This window comes from Leopardus geoffroyi, chromosome C3, assembly GCF_018350155.1.
Source record: "Leopardus geoffroyi isolate Oge1 chromosome C3, O.geoffroyi_Oge1_pat1.0, whole genome shotgun sequence".
NCBI classification, from domain to species: domain Eukaryota; kingdom Metazoa; phylum Chordata; class Mammalia; order Carnivora; family Felidae; genus Leopardus; species Leopardus geoffroyi.
The window spans coordinates 133,083,853-133,105,980 of record NC_059338.1 but is presented as its reverse complement, the minus strand read 5'-3'; the positions used below and the strand labels follow the sequence as shown (position 1 = coordinate 133,105,980).

Genomic DNA, 22,128 nt, shown 5'->3' with positions numbered 1-22,128 from the left:
CTTAGAGAGAGGGAGGGAAGGAGGATGGGAGGGGCAGAGAGAGGAGGAGAGAGAGAATTCTAAGCAGGTTCCATGCTGTCAGTGCAGAGCTGGACTCAGGGCTGGATCTCCTGACCTAAGCCAAAATCAGGAGATGCTTAACTGAGCCAACCAGGCACCCCTCACTGGCAGGTTGTAGATAGTTTTATGCTAGCCTCATAACCCAAGTTGGAAAGTGTTCCTTCTTTGTTTATTTTCTGAAGGAGTTAGTATAAGACTGGTGCAGGGGTGCCTGGGTGGCGCAGTCGGTTAAGCGTCCGACTTCAGCCAGGTCACGATCTCGCGGTCCATGAGTTCGAGCCCCATGTCAGGCTCTGGGCTGATGGCTCAGAGCCTGGAGCCTGTTTCCGATTCTGTGTCTCCCTCTCTCTCTGCCCCTCCCTCGTTCATGCTCTGTCTCTCTCTGTCCCAAAAATAAATAAACGTTGAAAAAAAAAATTAAAAAAAAAAAAGACTGGTGCTATTTCTTCCATAAATGTTTGAAAAAATGTATTGGATGGAGTTAATGTGTGTAGATTTTTTAGAACAATTAGATTCATTCAGATTTTCTGTTTGACCGTTTGTCAGTGTTAGTAAGTTGTGTTTTTCAGGAAATTTTTCTGTTTCATCAGAGTTGTTCAGTTTATTGGTGTAAACTTGCTCCTAATATTCCCTTATTGTAGTTTTGCTCTCTATAGGCTCTTTAGTGCTGTCACCTTTTCTATTCCTGATATTGGCATTTTGTGTTCTTTACCTCTCCCCACCCCACAGCAGTCTTGTTTGAAGTTTATCAGTGTCTAATGTCTTTTTAAAGAACCAGATTTTGACTTTGTTTTTTCTATGTTTGTCTCTTACTTATTTTATTGATTTTTGCTTTTATCTTTATTGTTGTCTTCTTTCTATGTGTTTAGGGCTTTTTTCCCGCTCTTTTTGTAGTTCATTTCTATGAAAACGTATATCATTACTATTAACCCTTTCTTTTTTCTAATAAAAGTATTTAAGCTATAAAGATTTTCCAAACCTTTGAATTAGCTGTTTTCCAGACATTTTGATAGTTTGTGCTTTTATTATCAATCAGTTCAAAAACTGTTTGCTTTCCATGTGACTTCATCTTTTACCCAAATGTTAGGCTGTATTTAAAGAATTTTTCAGGTATTCAGGTGTTCTGTAGATATTTTAATATTGATTTCTAATTAATTCCATTATTATCAGCTAACATGCTTTTGACATTTGAATCTTTTGAAATTTATTTTGGTTTGTTTTACTGTCCTACATATGGTCCATCGTTATGATTTCATGTGTACTTGAAACATTATGTGTTCTGTTGTTGTCAGTTGTAGTATTCTATAAATGAAATTTAGTAAATGTAGTTGATAGTATCACATAGAAATTCTACATTCTTAATGATTTCTTGCTTTGTCGTTAGGTGTGTTGGGAGAACTGGGTAGCCATTTGGGGGAAAAAAGCATATGTGAATTATAATTAGACTGGACCTTCATATAAAAGTCAGGCTTAGCCCATAACCTAGCATGGCACATGGTCTTGAAAAGGGTTTAGCTTGTTCAGTGATAAAGGTGAACTCTTTAGAAGTAGCTTGATAGAAACATACAGGTTGGTATTGGGAGAATTTTAAAATGTTGCGGTTTATGTCTTCAGCCTCCCAGTCTTTTATGTGAGAAAATATGTGTTCTAATTCCTGCTAGACAGAAGAACATATGAAAGGATAAATTGGAAGACTTTTGTTTCCAGGGTAGCACTACTCCCTACCCCTCCAAATCCAAATCACAAGGATAAGGAAAGAGGTGTTTTTGTCTGTATGCCATGTAAAGACCACAGATTGTAGAAATATACCAGACTAGAAGAGGAAACAATAGCAAGTATATGCAGCATTAGAACAGTAAAGTTTTGATTAACTTTAGAGTAGGGATAATTTAAGATTGCATGTTATGGATTATATTCTAGCTAAGTTATCAAACACCAGGATAGATTCCAATTGAATAAATAGTTAATGTAAAAAAGCAAAAAAAAAAAAAAGGTGCTATAAGAAAACATGGGAGAATTTCTTTATAGCCTTGGAGTCAGAACTTTCTAACCATAACTCACCCATAAGCCATAAAATTATAGGTTTGACCTATAAAAATACATGTCAATAAACAAAAACAAAAATTCCCCAAGTCAACAAAAACAAAAGCAAAGCAAGAAGAAAAGGCAACATTAACAGGGAAGAAAAATATTTGCAGCTTATAACAGACAAAGCGCTAGTCTTCTAATATTAAAAAAAAATTTTTTTTAACGTTTATTCATTTTTGAGAGACAGAGACAGAACATGAGCGGGAAAGAGGCAGAGAGAGGGAGACACAGAATCTGAAGCAGGCTCCAGGCTGTGAGATGTCAGCACAGAGCCTAATGCAGGGCTCGAACTCACACACTGTGAGATCATGACCTGAGCCGAAGTCGGTCGCTCAACCAACTGAGCCACCCAGGCGTCCTAGTCTTCTAATATTTAAAGAGCTTGTGAAGTAAAAAGTAAAAGAAAAATATAATAGAAATAGAATAAGAAAATGGGAATTTTCTTTTTTTTTATTCATTTTTTTCATTTTTTAAAATTACATCCAAGTTAGTTAGCATATAGTGCAACAATGATTTCAGGAGTACATTCCTTGATGCCCCTTACCCATTTAGCCCATAACCCCTCCAGCAACCCTCTGTTTGTTCTCTATATTTAAGAGTCTCTTATGTTTTGTCCCCCTCCCTGTTTTTATAATATTTTTCCTTCCCTTCCCTTACGTTCATCTATTTTGTCTCTTAAAGTCCTCATGTGAACGAAGTCATATGGTATTTGTCTTTCTCTGACTAATTGCACATAGTTGCAAATGGCAAGATTTCATTCTTTTTGATTGCTGAGTAATACTCCACTATATGTATGTATGTATGTATGTATGTATGTATGTATGTGTGTGTGTATATATACGTATATATATATATGTATATATACACACATATATATATATATACATATGCCACATCTTCTTTATCCATTCATTCGTCAGTGGACATTTGGGCTCTTTCCTTACTTTGGCTATTGTCGATAGCACTGTTATAAACATTGGGATGCATGTGCCTCTTTGAAACAGCACACCTCTATCCCTTAGATAAATACCTAGTAGTGCAATTGCTGGGTTGTAGGGTAGTTCTATTTTTAGTTTTTTGAGGGACTTCCATATTGTTTTCTAGAGTGGCTAGATCAGTTTGCATTCCTACCAGCAGTGCAAAAGAGATCTTCATTTTCCACATCCTCGCCAACATCTGTTGTTGCCTGAGTTGTTAATGCTAGCCATTCTGACAGGTGTGAGGTGGTATCTCATTGTAGTTTTAATTTGTATTTCCCTGATGATGAATGATGTTGAGTATTTTTCATGTGTTGGTTGGCCATCTGGATGTCTTCTTTGGAGAAGTGTCTATTCATGTCTTTTGCCCATTTCTTCACTGGATCATTTTTTTTTTTTTTTTGAGTGTTGAGTTTGAGAAGTTCTTTATAGATTTTGGATACTAACCCTTTATCTGATATGTTGTTTGCCAGTATCCTTTCCCATTCCGTCAGTTGCCTTTTAGTTTTGCTGCTTGTTTCCTTCACTGTGCAGAAGCTTTTTATTTTGATGAGGTCCCAGTAGTTCATTTTTGCTTTTGTTTCCCTTGCCTCTGGAGACGTGTTGAGTAAGAAGTTGCTGTGGCCGAGGTCAAAGAGGTTTTTGCCTGCTTTCTCCTTGAGGATTTTGATGGCTTCCTGTCTTACATTTAGGTCTTTCATCCATTTGAGTTTATTTTTGCGTATGGTATAAGAAAGTGGTCCAGGTTCATTTTTCTGCATGTCGCTGTCCAGTTTTCCCAGCACCACTTGCTGAAGAGACTGTCTTTATTCCATTGGATATTCTTTCCTGCTTTGTCAAAGATTAGTTGGCCATACGTTTGTGGGTCCATTTCTGGGTTCTCTGTTCTGTTCCATTGACCTGAGTGTCTGTTTTTGTGCCAGTACCATACTATCTTGATGATTACAGCTTTGTGATAAGCTTGACGTATGGAGTTATGATGCCTCCAGCTTTGATTTTCTTTTTCAGGATTGCTTTGGCTATTCAAGGTCTTTTGTGTTTCCATACAAATTTCAGGATTGTTCTAGCTCTGTGAAGAATGTGAAGAATGCTGGTGTTATTTTGATAGGGATTGCATTGAATATGTAGATTGCTTTGGGTAGTTTTGACATTTTAATGACGTTTGTTCTTCCTATCCAGGAGTATGGAATCTTTTTCCATTTTTTTTGTGTCCTCTTCAGTTTCTTTCATAAGCTTTCTATAGTTTTCAATTTATAGGTTTTTTGCCTTTTTGGTTAGGTTTATTCCTCGGTATTTTATGGTTTTTGGTGCAATTGTAAATGGGATCAATTCCTTGATTTCCCTTTCTGCTGCTTCATTATTGGTGTATAGAAATGCAATCAATTTCTGTGCATTGATTTTATATCCTGCAACTTTGCTGAATTCATGCATCAGTTCTAGCAGTTTTTTGGTGGAATCTTTTGGGTTTTCCACATAGAGTTTCATGTCGTCTGCAAAGAGTGAAAGTTTGACTTCCTCCTTGTCGTTTTTGATGACTTTTATTCCTTTGTGTTGTCTGATTGCTGAGGCTAGGATTTCCAATACTATGTAGAATAACAGTGGCAAGAGTTGACATCCCTGTTATGTTCCTGGCCTCAAGGGGAAGGCTCTCAGTTTTTCCCCATTGAAGATGATATTAGCGGTGGGTTTTTCATATATGACTTTCATGATCTTGAGGTATGATAATTTTATCCCTACTTTCTTGAGGGTTTTTATTAGGAAAGGATGCTGTGTTTTGTCAAGTGCTTTCTCTGCATCTATTGAGAGGATCATGTGGTACATGTCCTTTATTTTATTGATGTGATGTATCATATTGATTGTTTTGTGGGTATTGAATCAGCCCTGCATCCCAGCTGTAAATCCCACTTGATCATGGTGAATAATTCTTTTAATACATTGTAGGATCTGGTTGGCTAGTATCTTGTTGGGAATTTTTGCATCCATGTTCATCAGGGAAATTGGTCTGTAGTTCTCCTTTTCAGTGGGGTCTTTGTCTGGTTTTGGGACTAAGTTAATGCTGGCCTCGTAGAATGAGTTTGGAAGTTTTCCTTCCATTATTGTCCTTCCATTATTATATTCCTTCCATTATTTTTTGGAAGAGCTTCAAAAGAATAGGAGTTAACTCTTGTTTAAATGTTTGGTAGAATTCCCGTGGAAAGCCATCCAGCCCTGGACTCTTGTTTTTTGGGATATTTTGATTACTAATTCAGTTTCTTTACTGGTTATTGGTCTGTTCAAATTCTCTATTTCTTCCTGTTTCAGTTTTGGTAATATATATGTTTCTAGGAATTTGTCCATTTCTTCCAGATTGCTCAATTTATTGGCATATAATTGCTCTTAATATTCTCTTATTGTGTTTCTGCAGTGTTGGTTGTGATCTCTCCTCTTTCATTTTTTATTTTATTTATTCGGGTCATTTCCCTTTTTTTTTTTTATCAAACTGGCTAGGGGTTTATCAATTTTGTTAGTTCTTTCAAAGAACCAGCTCCTGGTTTCATTAATCTGTTCTACTGCTTTTTTGGTTTCACTAGCATCAATTTCTGCTCTAATCTTTAGTATTTCCTGTCTTCTGTTGGTTTTGGGGTTTATTTGCTGTTCTTTTTCCAGCTCTTTAAGGTGTAAGGTTAGGTTGTGTGTGTGAGATCATTCTTCCTTCTTTAGGAGGGCCTGGATTGCTATACACTTCCCTCTTATGACTGCCTTTGCTGTGTCCCTGAGGTTTTGGGCTGTGGTGTTATCATATTCATTGGCTTCCATGTACTTTTAATTTCCTCTTTAACGTCTTAGCCCATTCATTCTTTAGTAGGATGTTCTTTAGTCTCCAAGTATTTGTTATCTTTCCAGATTTTTTCTTTTGGTTGATTTTGAGTTTCATAGCATTGTGGTCTGAAAATATGCACAGTATGATCTTGATCTTTTTGTACTTTTGAGGGCTGATTTGTGTCCTAGTATATGATCTGTTCTGGAGAATGTTCCATGTGCACTGGAGAAGACTATGTATTCTGCTTTAGGATGAAATGTTCTGTATATATCTGTTAAATCCATCCAGTCCAGTCATTCAAAGCCATTGTTTCCTTGTTGATTTTCTGTTTAGATGATCTGTCCATTACTGTGAGTAGGGTGTTGAATTTCCCTACTATTATAGTATTATTAATGAATTTCTATATGTTTGTGATTAATTGATTTATATATTTGAGGGCTTTCATGTTTGGAGCATAAATGTTTACAGTTGTTAGATCCTCTTGATAGACCCCTTAATTATGATATAATGCCCTTTTTCATCTCTTGTTACAATATTTATTTAAAAATCTAGGTTGTCTGATATAAGTGTTGCTACTCCAGCTTTCTTTTGGCAACCATTAGCATGATAGATGGTTCTCCATCCCCTTACATTCAATCTGCAGGTTTGTTTAGGTTTAAAATTGGTCTCTTATAAACAGCATATAGATGGATCTTGTTTTCTTATACATTCTGTTATCCTGTGTCTTTTGATTGGGGCATTTAGTCCATTGACATTTAGAGTGAGTACTGAAAGATATGAATTTATTGCCATTATGTTGCCTGCATAAAATGGGAATTTCCAATAGAAAAATGTGAAAAGAATAAGATACTTCATAAAAAAAGGAAATTCAGGTGGCTCTTAAATTATGTGAAAGGTGCTGTGCCTTGTTCATAATTTAAAAAATGCCAACTAAAAGTTCACTGAGATGTTTGTCACTTACCAGATTGGCAAAAATCCAAGTGATAATATACTTTCTTGGAAAGGCATGGGAAAACAGGTACTCTCATATTTCGTTGATGGGAGGATGGATTGGTACAATCTCTGTGAAGGCAATTTGATTATATTTCAAGTGTATATATATACCTTTTGGCCAGATGTTCCTCTTCTGGGAATTTATCATACCTGCATACATGTAAAATGACACATATGAACACAATTTTCAGTCATAGCTTTTTTTTTTTTTTTTTCGTAAAAGGCGAATGATAGAAACAGTTTCAATAAATGTCTGTTGGGAGAGTTTATGGTATATCCAAGGCAATGGGGTACTTCATAGCTATTACAAAGAATGTTAAGTACTTTATGTACTGAAATGAAAAGATCTCCAAGATGTATTTTTTCTGAGTTTTTATTTAAATTCCATCTAGTTAACATACAGTGTAATACTAGTTTCAGGTGTAGAATTTAGTGACTAATCACTCACCTACATCACTTGGTGCTCATTACAAGTGCCCTCCTTAATACCCATCACCTATTTAACCCATGCCCCCCCTCCCACCTTGCCTCCAGTAACCATCACTTTGTTCCCTATAGTTAATAGTTTGTTTCTTGGTTTGCGTCTCTTTTTTTCCCCTCATATGTTTATTTGTTTTGTTTTTTAAATTCTACATGAGTGAAATCATATGATATTTGTCTTTCTCTAACTCATTTCACTTAGCATAATACTCTCTAGGTAAGTGTAATCCTCTCCATCCATGTCATTGCAAATGGCAAGTTTTCATTGTTTTTGTGGCTTTGTAATATCCCATTGTGTGTGTGTGTGTGTGTGTCTGTGTGTGTCACACCCCAGACACACACCACATTTTTTTTTATCCATTCATCAGTCAGTGGACTTTTGGGCTCTTTCCATTGTTTGGCTGTTGTTAATAATGCTGCTATAAACATTGGGGTGCATGTATCCCTTCAAATCAGTATTTTGTATCATTTGGGTAAATACCTAGCAGTGCAACTAATGGATCATAGGGTAGTTCCATTTTTAACTTTTTGAGGAACCTCCATACTGTTTTCCAGAGTGGCCGCACCAGTTTGCCTTCCCACCAGCAGTGCAAAAGAAATCCTCTTCTCTGCATCCTCACCAACATCTGTTGTTGCCTGAGTTGTTAATGTGAGCCATTCTGACAGGTGTGAGGTGGTATCTCATTGTGGTTTTGATTTGTATTTTCCTGATGATGAGTGATGTGGAGCATCTTTTCATGTGTCTGTTAGCCATCTGTACATTTTCTTTGGAAAAAATGTTTTTTCATGTCTTCTGCCCATTTTTTAACTGGATTATTTGTTTTTTGGCATGTTGATTTTGATAAGTTCTTTATATGTTTTGGTTACTAACCCTTTATCAGATATGTCATTTGCAAATATCTTCTCCCATTCTGTAGGTTGCCTTTTAGTTTTGTTGATTGGTTTCTTCACTGTGCAGAAGCTTTTTTTTTTTTAATGAGGTCTCAATAGTTTATTTTTGCTTTTGTTTCCCTTGCCTATGGAGACATATCTAGAAAGAAGTTGCTATGGCTGATGTCAAAGAGGTTACCACCTAGAATTTTTATGGTTTCTGGTCCCACATTTAGGTCTTTCATCCATTTTGAATTTACTTTTGTGTGTGGTGTATCAAAGTGGTCCAGTTTCATTCTTTTGAATGTTGCTGTCCAGTTTTCCCAGCACCATTTGTTGAAGACTAAGATATACATGTGTGTATGTGTATATGTATATATATATATATTTTTTAATTTTTTTGATGTTTATTTATTTTTGAGAGAGTTGAGAGAGAGAGAGAGAGAGTGAGCAGGGGAGGGGCAGAAAGAGAGGGAGACACAGAATCTGAAGCAGGCTCCAGGCTTCAAGCCATTATCACAGAGCCCGACGCGAGGCTCAAACCCATGACCTATGAGTTCATGACCTGAGCCAAAGTTGGATGCTCAACCTACTGAGCCACCCAGGTGCCTCTAAGATATATTTTTAAGTGAAAAGACAAGGTGCAGGCAGTAAGTATGATATGATACAATCTGTGTAAAAGAAGGTGGTGAAAGGCTTATATGCTTGTTTTTGCTTGCGTATACATTAACAAACTCTAGAAAGGTATGCCTGAAACCAGTAACAGTGAATTCTTGTGGTCATAGGGGAGGGTAAAAACTGAGTAGTTGGGCCAGAGGAGTGGGAAGAAGTTTTTTCAGTGAATAACTTTTTGTATTTTTTGATTTTTGAATTATGTATTTTGCCTGCTCAAAGAATTAAACAAAAGAAGAAAAGAAAAAGTTGAATTAGATTGGCTCTTAGTGAAAAATGCCTGCCAGCTAGATAAACAAAAACTCTTCCTTCTTTTTGTCTTTCTTTTTCTTTGTGTTTTAGTTAGTGTAAGAAGTGGCAGAATACTGAGACAAATAGAAATAAGCAAAAATTAAAACAGTAAAAATGGGCAAATTATCCCGGGGTTTGTCCAGACTAAGTAGAGAAAAAATTGAGACATACTGAATTATGGATTCATTTCCTTGTAGGATAGCTAAATTGAGTTTGTGTTGGTAGATGAAAGACAAGGAATATCAACATGAATTATTTATTAGATATAAGTGCCTGTTGTTAGTAAGTATGCTGTTACTGCTCAGGGGTCTGTGGAAAAAAATGTTTCACTTTTCAGAATATAAATTAGATGACCCTTTCGCATTTCCATTTTATGTATGATTTGTGATAAAACCTTTTTCTTTGTCAAAGGAGACTTTCCCTTTGATAGATACATGAAAGACATTTGAATTATTTAAAATATGGAATTTATTTTTGCTCCTTTTGAATATATTGTAAAAAAAAGTTCAAATTGTACAAAACAGAATACAGTGGGTGATGAGTCTCTTCCTTCCCACAGATCCCTACACCCTTCTTTATAGAGTTTCTCAAATGGGCATTAAATAATTGAACCCTCTTTCTTATTTATTTTCTATCTGAAACTCTTTAGAGACATGTCCTTTAGTAATGTTCAAATTTCCTAGGTTGCAATATTTATGAAACTTTAGGATCTGGATCTTTTACCTCAAACTCTAAATATTTGGGGATTTTCCTAGATATTTTATTGTTGATGATCTCTCATTTAATCATACTTTGTATGATTCAGCCTTCTCAAATTTATTGAGACTTCTTCTAAGGCTCAGCATATAGTCTAACTTGGTGAATAGTCCATGTGCATTTGAAACGAATTTATAATTTACTATTGCTGGGTGCAGTGTTCTATGCATGTAAATTAGGGCATTTAGGCTGATAGTGTTATTAAAATCTTCAGTATGCTTATTGATTTTTTCTTTTGGCCTTTTTCTTTCAGTTACTGAGAGATGCATGTTAAAATCTTCAACTAAGATTATGAATTTGTCTTTTTCTCCCTTTATTTTTGATAATTTTTGCTTCAGGTATTTAAAGCTCCAATATTAGGTACACACAGATGTCTTCATGAAGAATTTATTCTTACATCGTTTTGACATGACCCTCTTTTTCCCTGGTAATAATCCTTGATCTGAGGTCTCTTTTGTCTGAGATATTAATATAACCCTACCAACTACTTTTTTCTAATTTTCTTTCAAACTATCTGTATATTTATGTTTAAAGAGTGTCTATTGTGGGGTGGCTGTGTGGCTCAGTCAGTTAAGCGTCTGACTTCGGCTCAGGTCATGATCTCATGGCTTGTGAGTTTGAGCCCCGTGTCAGGCTCTGTGCTGACAGCTCAGAGCCTGGAGCCTGCTTCAGATTCTGTGTCACCCTGTCTCTCTGCCCCTCCCCTGCTTGTGCTATGTCTCTCTCTCTCTCTCTAAAAAATAAACACTAAAAAAATTTATTAAAAAAGAGTGTCTACATAGATCAATGGAATAGAATAGAAACCCCAGAACTAGACCCACAAAAGTATGGCCAACTAATCTTTGACAAAGCAGGAAAGAACATCCAATGGAAAAAAGACAGTCTCTTTAACAAATGGTGCTGGGAGAACTGGACAGCAACATGCAGAAGAATGAAACTAGACCACTTTCTTACACCATTCACAAAAATTAACTCAAAATGGATAAAGGACTTGAATGTGAGACAGGAAACCATCAAAACCCTAGAGGAGAAAGCAGGAAAAGACCTCTCTGACCTCACTGAGGGCACCTGAGATTTTGAGACCATTTTGCGACTTCAGGTTGAGTGGCAGTGAACTCAGGAGCTGGAGCAGTCCATTCACCCTAAAATTTCTCTTTGGTCACATCCTTTTCAGCAGTAGCCTGCTTCTTTTTTCCAGTTTCCTCAAGATCTCTGTAGAAGTAGAGATCGGGCATGACCTCCCATGGGTGTTCACAGGAGATGGTGCCACACGTGTGTAGAACTTCCTGGAGCAGCGTCTGCCACATCTTACCCAGAAGAGTTCCAGGCAGAGGCGGGTAGCAAAGATAAAGCCTTTAAATTGGAAAAAATAGCAAGAAGAGAATACCAAAAGTGTGAGAAAAATATGATGGAAAGGTAGCGGAAGTAATGCATGTGAGGCAGATTATGAAGGGCTATGTAAAAAGTGGTAAGACTTTGTTTTTTTTCTAAGTTTGATGGAAATCATTGGAACATTTTGAGCAGAGTGACATCAGAACTATGTTTAACAGGTTCAACCTAGATGCTATCCATGGAATAGAATGCATTGGGAGCAATAGAATCAGAGAGCCCAGTTATGAAACTATTGAAGTAATATAGACTGGAGATGTTGGCTGCTTAAACTAGGATTGAAGCGGTGGAAGTGATGATGTATTTAGATTTGGATATATTTGAAGTTAGAACCAAGAACCAAGAGAACCTGGTGAGGAATTTTTTTAGGTTGTGAGAAGAAGAAAGGAGTTAGAAATTATTTCCATGTTTTTGGTCTGAGCAGCATGGTAAATGTTGGTACCATTTACTGAAATGGGAAAAATTGACAGAAGAGGCAGGTTGAAAGAAGGTGTATATCACTGCCCTTATTTTATATATGAGGAAACTGAGGAATAGATAAAGAGTTTTGATAAGCTTTGGGCTAGAATCCTGGTTGCCTTGTTGCTAGCTCCAGATTTCTTCTAAATAAGTGTCTCGATATGTTTTGTTATTAGTTTTACTTGCATGGTGAAAAATCATGTTCATTTTAAAATTCTTTAAAAAGAAGAGCTTGAGCAAGAATGTTTTAAAAGTCTTTGAGAAATTACATATTTTCTAGGATGGTAGTGGTCAAAGAACGTAGCACTTTGCAGATATTGAGTAATTGTTTGCTGGGTTCAGTCTTATCTTCAACCTTGACATTATCATAAAACCATGTATCTGTCTTGTATTTAAGATAAATCGCATGAATTGAAAATTGCAATTTGTCTTTCAGAAAGTAGTGGTTAAGACTAGGAATCTTAAGATCTACGTTTGGAGTCTATGTCTGCCTCTTATGCTCTGCGTAACTTTCAGTAAATCACTCTAACATTCTCAGCCATAGATTTCTCATCTGTGAAAATGGAATAATACCTACTCATTTCCTATAATTACTGTGACGATGAATTGAGATCATGTATGCTTAGCATGTGTGCTAGCATACAACTACAAATCAAACATGCAATTGAAGTTTATGGAGTCTGAATCTCAAAATAGCCACTATGAAACATTCAGAATTGAAAGAAATTTTGTAGTAGACAAAGTTTGTATGAAAATTCTATACTTAAACATGTTACCTTTTCCAAAATTATTATGTATATTAACATACATTTATAAAGAATATATTACTGGAGGGGCGCCTGGGTGGCTCAGTCGGTTGAGCATCCAACTTCAGCTCAGGTCACGATCTCACGGTTCGTGAGTTCGAGACCCGCATCAGGCTCTGGGCTGATGGCTCAGAGCCTGGAGCCTGCTTCCGATTCTGTGTCTCCCTCTTTCTCTGCCCCTCCCCCATTCATGCTCTGTCTCTCTCTGTCTCAAAAATAAACATTAAAAAAAATTAAAAAAAAAAGAATATATTACTGGAGATAAACGTTTGTGTTTACAGGTATTGGTTTGCCTTGAAAAAAGGTTATCATGTGGCTTTCAAATACAGCAGCAAAACTGATAACTTCATGGAACAACAAATTGATCAGCATAAAGAAGTTATAGATAGAATGACTGATTTGAGCATGCTCAGGCTGTTTGAGACCTACCTGGAAGGCTGCCCACAGCTTGTTTTGCAGCTCTACACCCTTCTGGAACATGGTCAAGCAAATTTCACTCAGTGTAAGTTTTTCCTCACACCCTATGGTAAATGAATACACTGAGATCTTGTGTCAACTACACAGCTCTTTGGCAGGTTTTAGAATTTTTCTTACATTTTTTCTTTTTAGAATTATTCTTTTTTTTAAAAGAAGTACATTGTGGAAATATCAAAAAGTATATCAAAACATAGTCTCTCTCTCCCTTATTCCCATTCCTTCTCTTCATCTGCCCAGAAAGGAAACTATTATTGTCAATTTTTTGATGATTCTTTCAGAAAAATTTTTAAAAGCCTATATCCTTTTTTCCCATTGTTTCTTTTACAGAAATGGTAAACATAAAAACTGTCTTTGCTTTTTGAACTTAACAGTATGTGTTGGAAATCTATCCATATCTGTACAGCAAGAGCTCCCTCATTCATTTTTATTATCTGTATAGGATTACAAATTATGTATGTACAATGAGTTGTTTAACAAGTCCCATATTTACATTAATTTAGGTTGTTTCTAATATTTTACTATTGTAAAATTACAATGAGTAATCTTATGTAGTCATCATTTTGCATGTGTGAAGTTTATTCATAGGGTAACTTCTGGGAATTTCCAGAATTCAGTATTTCCATTAAAAAAAAAACTTTTTAGGTATTTAATTTAGATATTAAAAAAACTGCTTGCTAAATAATAGACCCAGTTTTCAATAATGACTATTGTTCTGTGCAGACATGGATTCATCTCAGAGGAACAGATTATCATCTTCCCTGGAGTTCTTTCTGTGGTAGAGTCACCCATGAGATCAGTTCATTCTCCCAGGCTTCCTGTTTCTGGTTTCCCATAAACCTTTAGACTGCAGCCCTTTTTAATGTTTTTACCTTTACTTTGATAGTAAGAGATTGAAGAGAACCTACTTATGAGACATTTTATTCCTTGTGATACAAAGACTTTGTGGGTTTGGGCTTAAAAGTTCTATATCATATAGTTCCTGAAGCTGGAAGATCAACATTTAGAACTTACAGCCTATATTATGGTGGATCTTCTGATGATTTTGAGTAGTACACAGCATCCAGACTAGCAATGGGTTCCAATGACAGCTAGCTCTATGTTACAGTTCTATCCTCATCCTTCAGTTTCTTCATGAAGTAAGAAGTTGAGGTGTTAGTAAAAAATAGCAAAAAATGAGAAACCTAATTGGCTAACAGTGGAATTAGTAAATAAATTATTGTAGACTGTTAGTATAACAAATGATATAGCCACTAGAAATAGTACTTACAGATAACTTTTGATGACAAGAAAGTAATTCTAAAATAAAATTTAGGCAAAAAGCAGTTTATGAAATTTTCTATCAGCATACTTTTAAGGATACAAAGAAATCATTATATAAAAATGTCTGGAAGAAAATATGCAAAAATGTTAACTGTGGCTGCTTCTGGGTAGTAGGATTATGAGTGATTTTAGTTCACCTTCTTTATACTTTTCTGAATTTAAAAATATTCTGCAGAAATCACATATTGTTTTGACAATCATGAAGAATAATTCAAAATGTAAAAAATAATCAGGTTATATATAGAAGTACTTCAGAAGACTGAACATATTCTTTATCTTTGCACTTTCCTGAAATTATACTAAAAAGGAGAGTAAAGGAGTAAAAACAATATAAACCCACAAGGACAAAGAGAATGCAGGGTAGAATAGCAGATTAGAAATATCAACAAATGTTTAGAAGATGGAAAGCAGATGGAAAACTCAGATTATTTAAATAAACCCTACCAATGAAAGGCTAAATTACTTGAATTAATCCTCTCTCTGAAAATATGTAAAACAATTGGATAAATATTTTCAAAAGCCTTCCTAAAGCCATAAAACAATCTGATACCACAAGCCAAAATATGTGAAAGTGGGAACACAGCAGGGCTAAGTAAGACTTTGAAGGCATACCTGGAGGTTTTAACCAAACCTACAAATAATAGATTCAGTTTCAATAGCTTCCAGTGTGTGGAAGACTGAAGACAAAACTCAGAGTCCTCACAAGGGAAGGACATCTGGTAGAAAATTCTAATCTGTAAAACTGGTACTCCAAAAGGTACCCTCCTTAAGATAAAAGTGTGAAGTTACTTACCTCCCTCTCTACTTTGAAGAGACAGCAAGGAATATTGCCTGGCGCCGAGTAGAGAAGGTAAACATCACACTGTAACAATTGTGCAATCAAAAGTCTCACCTTTGGTTAGTCCAAAAAACAAAACAAGACAAACCCCCCCCCCCCCCCCAAAACAAACCAATAACAGCCTATAACCTATGAATATAGGTTAAAGTGGTCCCAGACTGATAGTGACCCTGTCTAGCACAAGCAAGTATAAATCCTCCCTGGAGGAATTCACTTTCTCTTAGGCCTCAAATAATTTTCACAGTTTTCCAAGGAGAATGAATGTTTTACAATAATTTATAGCACCAGAAGGAATAAGGCATCATGAGTAAGAATCAGCAGAAATAGGAAAAAATGTATGTAGTAAGGCTTTAGATATTGGAAATGAATGGTTACCAAGTATGTATGACATACATCCTATTATGTTGAAAGAGGTAAATGATGAACTTGAAAATATGGAATAGGAAGCTATAAAAAATGAATTGTGTAGGGGTGCCTGGGTAGCTCAGTCGGTTAAGTGTCTGACTTCGGCTCAGGTCATGATCTCCCAGTCTTGGGTTTGAGCCCCATGTCAGGCTCTATGATGACAGCTCAGATCCTGGAGCCTGCTTCGGATTCTGTGTCCCTCTCTGTCTTTGTCCCTCCCCTGTTCATGTTTTGTCTCTGTCTCTCTCAAAAATAAATAAACATTAAAAAAATAAAAAAAACCTGAATTGTGTATTTGACAAAAGAGCAGAATTTTTGAGAATTAAAAAATTTAAAGAATTGAAAATAAAAACTTAACAGATAAGACACAACTGTATCGACAATTAGTGAGTCAAAGCTAGATCAGAAGAAATTACCCAGATTATAGTTTACAGAGACAAAGAGATGGGAAATATGTAAGAGATATTAAGAGACATGGAAGAAGAGATGAGAAGGTCTAATATACATCTGAACAGAGTCTGGGAAGGAGAGAGAAAGAATGGAACAGAGGCAATATTTGAGAAGTTAATGGCTGAAAAAATTTCAGAACTGATGAGAGTCACTTACCTACAGATTCAGGGAGCCCTTTATCTCACAAGCAACTAAGTAGAAAGAAATTCATACCTTAGCATATCCCCACTAAAGGAAATTCCAAAGAATGTACTTCATACAGAATGGAGGTGTTCTGAAATGCAAGAAGGAATAAAGAGGAAAGAAAATAGTAAATATGTGGGTAAATCTACATGAAGATTGTATAAAAGGAAAATAATAATATGTGGTTAAGAAAAAGATAGAATGAAAGTATAAAACAGCAAAAACGTGTAAGTCCGGTAAAAGATAATGGAGTTAAAGTGTTTTAAGTTCCTTGTGTAGTCCAGAAAAAGGGTAAAGCAAAGGTAGATCTGGGTTTTTTGAAGTGTAAAACTAAAACATTTAGAAAGACCCTATTTAAGAAAAAGAATGTAATATGTAAACAAATTAGGTATTGTGTTAGTCTGTGTAGGCTTCCATAATAGAATTTCACAGCTTAACCATCAGAAGTATATATTTTTTTATAGTTCTGGAGACGGGAAGTCTAAGATCAAGGTGCCATTTGGGTTGGTTTCTGGTAAGGGCTCTCTCTTTGGGTTGCAGATGGCCACCTTCTTGCTGTGTCCTCACATGGCCTTTCCTCTGTGTGTGGAGAAAGTTCTCTGGTGTCTCTTCTTCTTATAGGGACACTAGTCCTATCAGATTTGAGCCATGCCCATGTGACCTGATTTAACCTTCATTACCTCTTTAAGGCACTATCTCAAAACAGAGTCACACTGAGGGTTAGGGCTTCAACATATGAATTTTGGAGGACCACAGTTCAGTCCATAAAAGGTATGAAAGTAGACATTTAAAAAAATTTTTTTTAACGTTTATTTATTTTTGAGACAGAGAGAGACAGAGCATGAACGGGGGAGGGTCAGAGAGAGAGGGAGACACAGAATCCGAAACAGGCTCCAGGCTCTGAGCTGTCAGCACAGAGCCCGACGTGGGGCTCGAACTCACGGACCGCGAGATCATGACCTGAGCCAAAGTCTGCCGCTCAACCGACTGAGCCACCCAGGCGCCCCGAAAGTAAACATTTTTAAAAAATAAAATAAATTGTAGTAAATTACAGATATAAGAAAGGTGACAAATACTATAAATTTCACGAGAGAAAAAAGTAATATGTTTTTATTATTTTGATACTCTTCTAAATTTTTTGGCATGTACTCTCTGACTTGATTTGATAATCATTTTATAATATTTATGGAGAGAATAGAAAATTTCAATCCGATTTTTAGCATAGTTGATTGAAATTTGTTTTTTATTTTAACTTAGAAAAGCTTCATTCAATGTCACAGATTATTAATAATATGCATAATTTTTTGATTTTGTTAAATTTGGGAAAAACCATGGCAATTTTGTCAATAATGTGCTATAATATCAGAGTATATAAAATTTTTTTAGATGAAGTAACTAATTTTTTTTTTTAATTTTTTTTTTCAACGTTTATTTATTTTTGGGACAGAGAGAGACAGAGCATGAACGGGGGAGGGGCAGAGAGAGAGGGAGACACAGAATCGGAAACAGGCTCCAGGCTCTGAGCCATCAGCCCAGAGCCTGACGCGGGGCTCGAACTCACGGACCGCGAGATCGTGACCTGGCTGAAGTCGGACGCTTAACCGACTGCGCCACCCAGGCGCCCCGATGAAGTAACTAATTTTAAATATTGTGTGAATTGACAACATTAGTTTATTGTTGATGTCTCAGTAAATATTGAGAGTCTTAGATTTTCTTCACCGGTGTCAATAATGTCAAATCAAAAAGAAATTAATAAGGATCTGTGTATGTGTAATTGGGCAAGGGCATTTCAGACTGAGAGAAATACATAGGCAAAGACATGGTTTGGCAAAGACAAGGAATTCAGTTTGGATAGAGTATAATACAATGTTACATTAGCTAAATTACAAGAAAAATATGTCAGAGCATATAGATTAGTAAGAAATGGGAAGTAGTGTCAAACTAATAACGTCTACTGGATGAGGCAAGATCATCGTGCCTTCCTGTTACATAGTCAAAGGTCTGTTGATGGCAATCTAGTGAAGTGTTAAAATCAGGCAAACAGAATTCTAGCTCTGTCACTTACTAATCTTAATTATTGAAACAGATCTTATAAACATGTCCCTCAGACCTACACTTAATGTATTCTCAACTCAGTTTCCCTTTAGCCAGATCTCCAAAATGACCCACAACTACTTCAATACAGCAAGGGAAAATGTAAGAGAGAGTAAGTAGGGGTAGAGACAGGAATTTTAATCAACTTCAATTAAAATGTTTTATTTTCCTGAATCTTATAAAAATATATGACAAAGTGAACACATTGCTAGGGCTTTGCTAGTCTTGGAAGGAACCTGGGCAAGTGTGAGTCCCTGAAATTTAAGCTTCATTACCATTGTTGTAAATCCACCTCTGAGGTAGAGCATTAACTTATAACTTTGATATATTTGATATGCATATTGTGATTTGTAGTGAAACCACCAAAGAATAAAATAGCATATCACTGAAGGATGTGGGTTATTAGATTGAAAGCATGAATAAAAATGGGCACACCAAGCCCATCATTATAACATTCAGAGAAGCAAGAATAAAGATAACTTTCTGTAAGATTTGAGAGAAAAAAAAAGATTACTTAAGGATAGAGAAACTGAATGGTATTGAAATTCTTAACCCTAGTACTTGAAATTAGAGCTTATAGAACAATGACTTTAGAATTTTAATGGAAAACATTTTTAAACACTCAATTCTATTTCTAGCAAAACTGTGTATCAAATTTGAAGGTAGAGTAAAGACATTTTGAGGCATACATGGTCTTAAAAATTTTTGCTTAGATGCAGCTTCTCTCAGGAATATCTGGAGAATGCTTGGTAAAAACATGGGAATAAAGTGAGAAAGAAACATGAGAACAGGAAACAGAAGTCAACACCGAAGAGAAGTGAAGGGAAGTTCTTGGAAGGCAGGAAGCAAACCTTGGGAACAACCACCTTAGACCAGGAGGATTATATTCTTAAAAAAATAAGAACTGATAGATATATATATAGGGGAGTTTTATTAATTAATTTGAAGATTTTCCTAAGAAATATTAATACAGTTATAAAAAACTAAACAAGTAGAGGAGCAATGGGCAGTTTTAAAGGAAAGAAAATATAATGAATGTAATAATGAATGTAATACTTGCCTGAGCAGTAAAAAAAAAAAAAAAAAAAAAAAAAAGCTCTACTTATGTAGTTATAGTAAGATAAACACCGAATATAGACTTTTACCAAAAATTGTGATGTTACTCTGTTGGGCAGATGGAGGGAGAGGAAAATGCAAGGAGCATGTGCATATATGTGTGTATGTGCTAAATTTTCCTCTTTCCAAATAGGAAATCAGTAAGCACTGTCTAAAGCAGATAAATTATGAAATAGAATAGGTGTGTTTTATTTGCAAATATGGCAATAAGTTTCAGAAGACAAACTAGAAATTGATAGTGATTTCTTCTGGGGGTTGCGACTGAGAAGTGAGGAGGGGGTAGAACAGGGTATTTTTCTTATAAGTTTTATAGTACTTACTGACTTTTAAGTTATATATGTGTATTAATTTGTTTTTGTTTATTTGTTCAATTGTTATGTATATGTATTTGGTAGAAGATAAAACTAATTAGAAAAAAACAAAATTTAGGGGAAAGAGATGCTTTAATTAAAATATGTTTGAATTAAAGAAGAAAAAAAAAAGTCCAGCTAATTGTGTGGTCCAGAGTGGAATATGCTAAAACCAGGAGGGTAGACGAAGGCATTTATAATCATCATAATCCTCTTTAATAGGTCAGTTTATTTTAAGTCTGCCTTTTTATCATAATATATAGACCTCCAATGAGGCTAAATGGGAAGGAATAGCATTCTGTAGTCTGCTTTAAATTCTAATTCTCTAATGTCTTTGCTTTCAGTTCTGTTGAAGTTCCCAGCTTTGGTAATGGGGCTAATGGCATACCTTTTTACAGTAGTAATGAACTTATTCTTCTGTTACTTGTTGGGGGAAAAAATGGGACAAAGATGTCAAACCTATAGAAATTTATAAGTTTTAGAATATATTTGCTCATTTGATTCGTCTTATAGAAATGGAAATTAAGCTTGTTAATACCTTATACTGACATTAAATTTTCTGTTTAACATCCCTCTTTTCCTCTTTCCCTTCCTACCCCCATCCCCCATCTTGCTGTCTCTTGGAGAATTAGGTATATGTCCAAGATCAAAGCCAAAAAGACTGGAAAGACTAGGACTGTAACTGTAGTCTCTTAGAGAACTTCTAGCATGTGCAGTTTTCATTATATAAGTTGCTCAATAAGATTTGTGCAGTGAATTTATTTAAAATTTTATAAAGCGGTCTAATATAGCATTTAAGTAAACCAACTTTGGAACCCTCAGGCAGATTTAGCTTCAGATCTCTGCAACTTGCTAGCTGTGTGACTTGAGTCAAGTAATACGTATATTCTCTAAGCATCAATTCTTTCATACGTAATATGGGAATATTAATATCTACTTCAAAGATTAGATGAAATGAATATATAAGGTACCTGACATGTTTGTGGGCATGTGTATATACAGATAAAGCATGTATGGCATATAGTAATTTGATATTGCTATTATTATTCCTATAACAATATATGTTTTTATTTTTTGTTTTGTAGATGCTGCCATCATGGTTTCTTGCTGTGCTATTTCTTGGTCGACTGTTGATTATCAAGTAGCTTTAAGAAAATCCTTGCCTGATAAAAATCTCCTTAATGGATTCTGTCCTAAACTCACATACCTCTTTTACAAATTGTTTACAATATTATCTTGGATGCTGAGTGTTGTACTTCTTTTATTCATAAATGTTAAGATTGCATTATTTCTGTTGTTATTTCTTTGGTTTTTAGGGATATTGTGGGCATTTAAAAAGCAAACTCAGTTTTGTGCTTCTATAAGTATGGAATTCTTATATAGAGTTGTTGTTGGATTCATACTTACCTTTACATTTTTTAATATTAAGGGACAGAACACCAAATATCCAATGTTCTGTTATTATATTGTAAGGGTACTGGTCACAGTGGGGATATTAATTGTGTTTTGGGTTTGCCCAGTCTCTATTTTTAATTCAGACTATTTTATACCTATCAGTATCACTATAGCTCTTAGTCTGGTCCTTGGAATTATTTTTCTTATTGTTTATTATGGGACTTTGCATCCAAACAGAAATGAAGAAACAAAACCTGATGAAATTGATGGAATAGCAGCTGAAAGAGATTGTAGAATGAAGTATTTTCTAATGGAATAGCTATTCATTTATGAGATATGTTTTTTTTATTTTTTGTTTCATTGGTTAGTAAAGAAAATGTCATATGTATGTGTTGTTTCTTATTTTTGCCTCCTTCTTGCCCCCCTTTCCTTCGTACCCTCTTTCTTCCCTCCCTCCCTCTTTCTTTCTTTCTTTCTTTCTTTCTTTCTTTCTTTCTTTCTTTCTTTCTTTCTTTCCTTTATTTTGAGATCAGTTTTGGTATATTAACTATGAATATGAGAGAGTATTGTAATATTTTATTATTTAAATTAATTTCTCATTGGGCTTTAAAGATCTTGAGTACTCAGATATGTTTCCCTATTGCCTGGTAGAGTTGCCAACTTGACCTGAATTGGAAGAAATGTTCCGGTTCCCCCAAATCAGAAGCCTTGAATTGAGCTTCCCTCCAATTTTCCCCTCACTGTTTCTGAACCAAAACTAATGCTTGTTGTGGAGAACTGCAAAGGGAGGAGAAGAACAGAATGCTCATTTTTCCTTCCTCTATTTTGTTGATTCAGTGCATATATTTTGAGTTTGGGA

The 22,128-nt window shown here is 35.4% G+C and overlaps 1 protein-coding gene across 1 annotated transcript in view; it reads left to right on the top strand.

Moving 5' to 3' along the window:
* Window positions 1-21,657, top strand: part of XKR9 (XK related 9) — a 36,249-nt gene extending 14,592 nt beyond the window's left edge. Inside the window, exons 3-4 of the mRNA XM_045454950.1 lie at window positions 12,923-13,143; window positions 20,960-21,657. Coding sequence (XP_045310906.1) covers window positions 12,923-13,143; window positions 20,960-21,588 — 850 coding nt within the window. The 3' untranslated portion in view covers window positions 21,589-21,657. The remainder of the gene's footprint in view (window positions 1-12,922; window positions 13,144-20,959) is intronic.
* The last annotated feature ends 471 nt before the right edge of the window (window positions 21,658-22,128 follow it).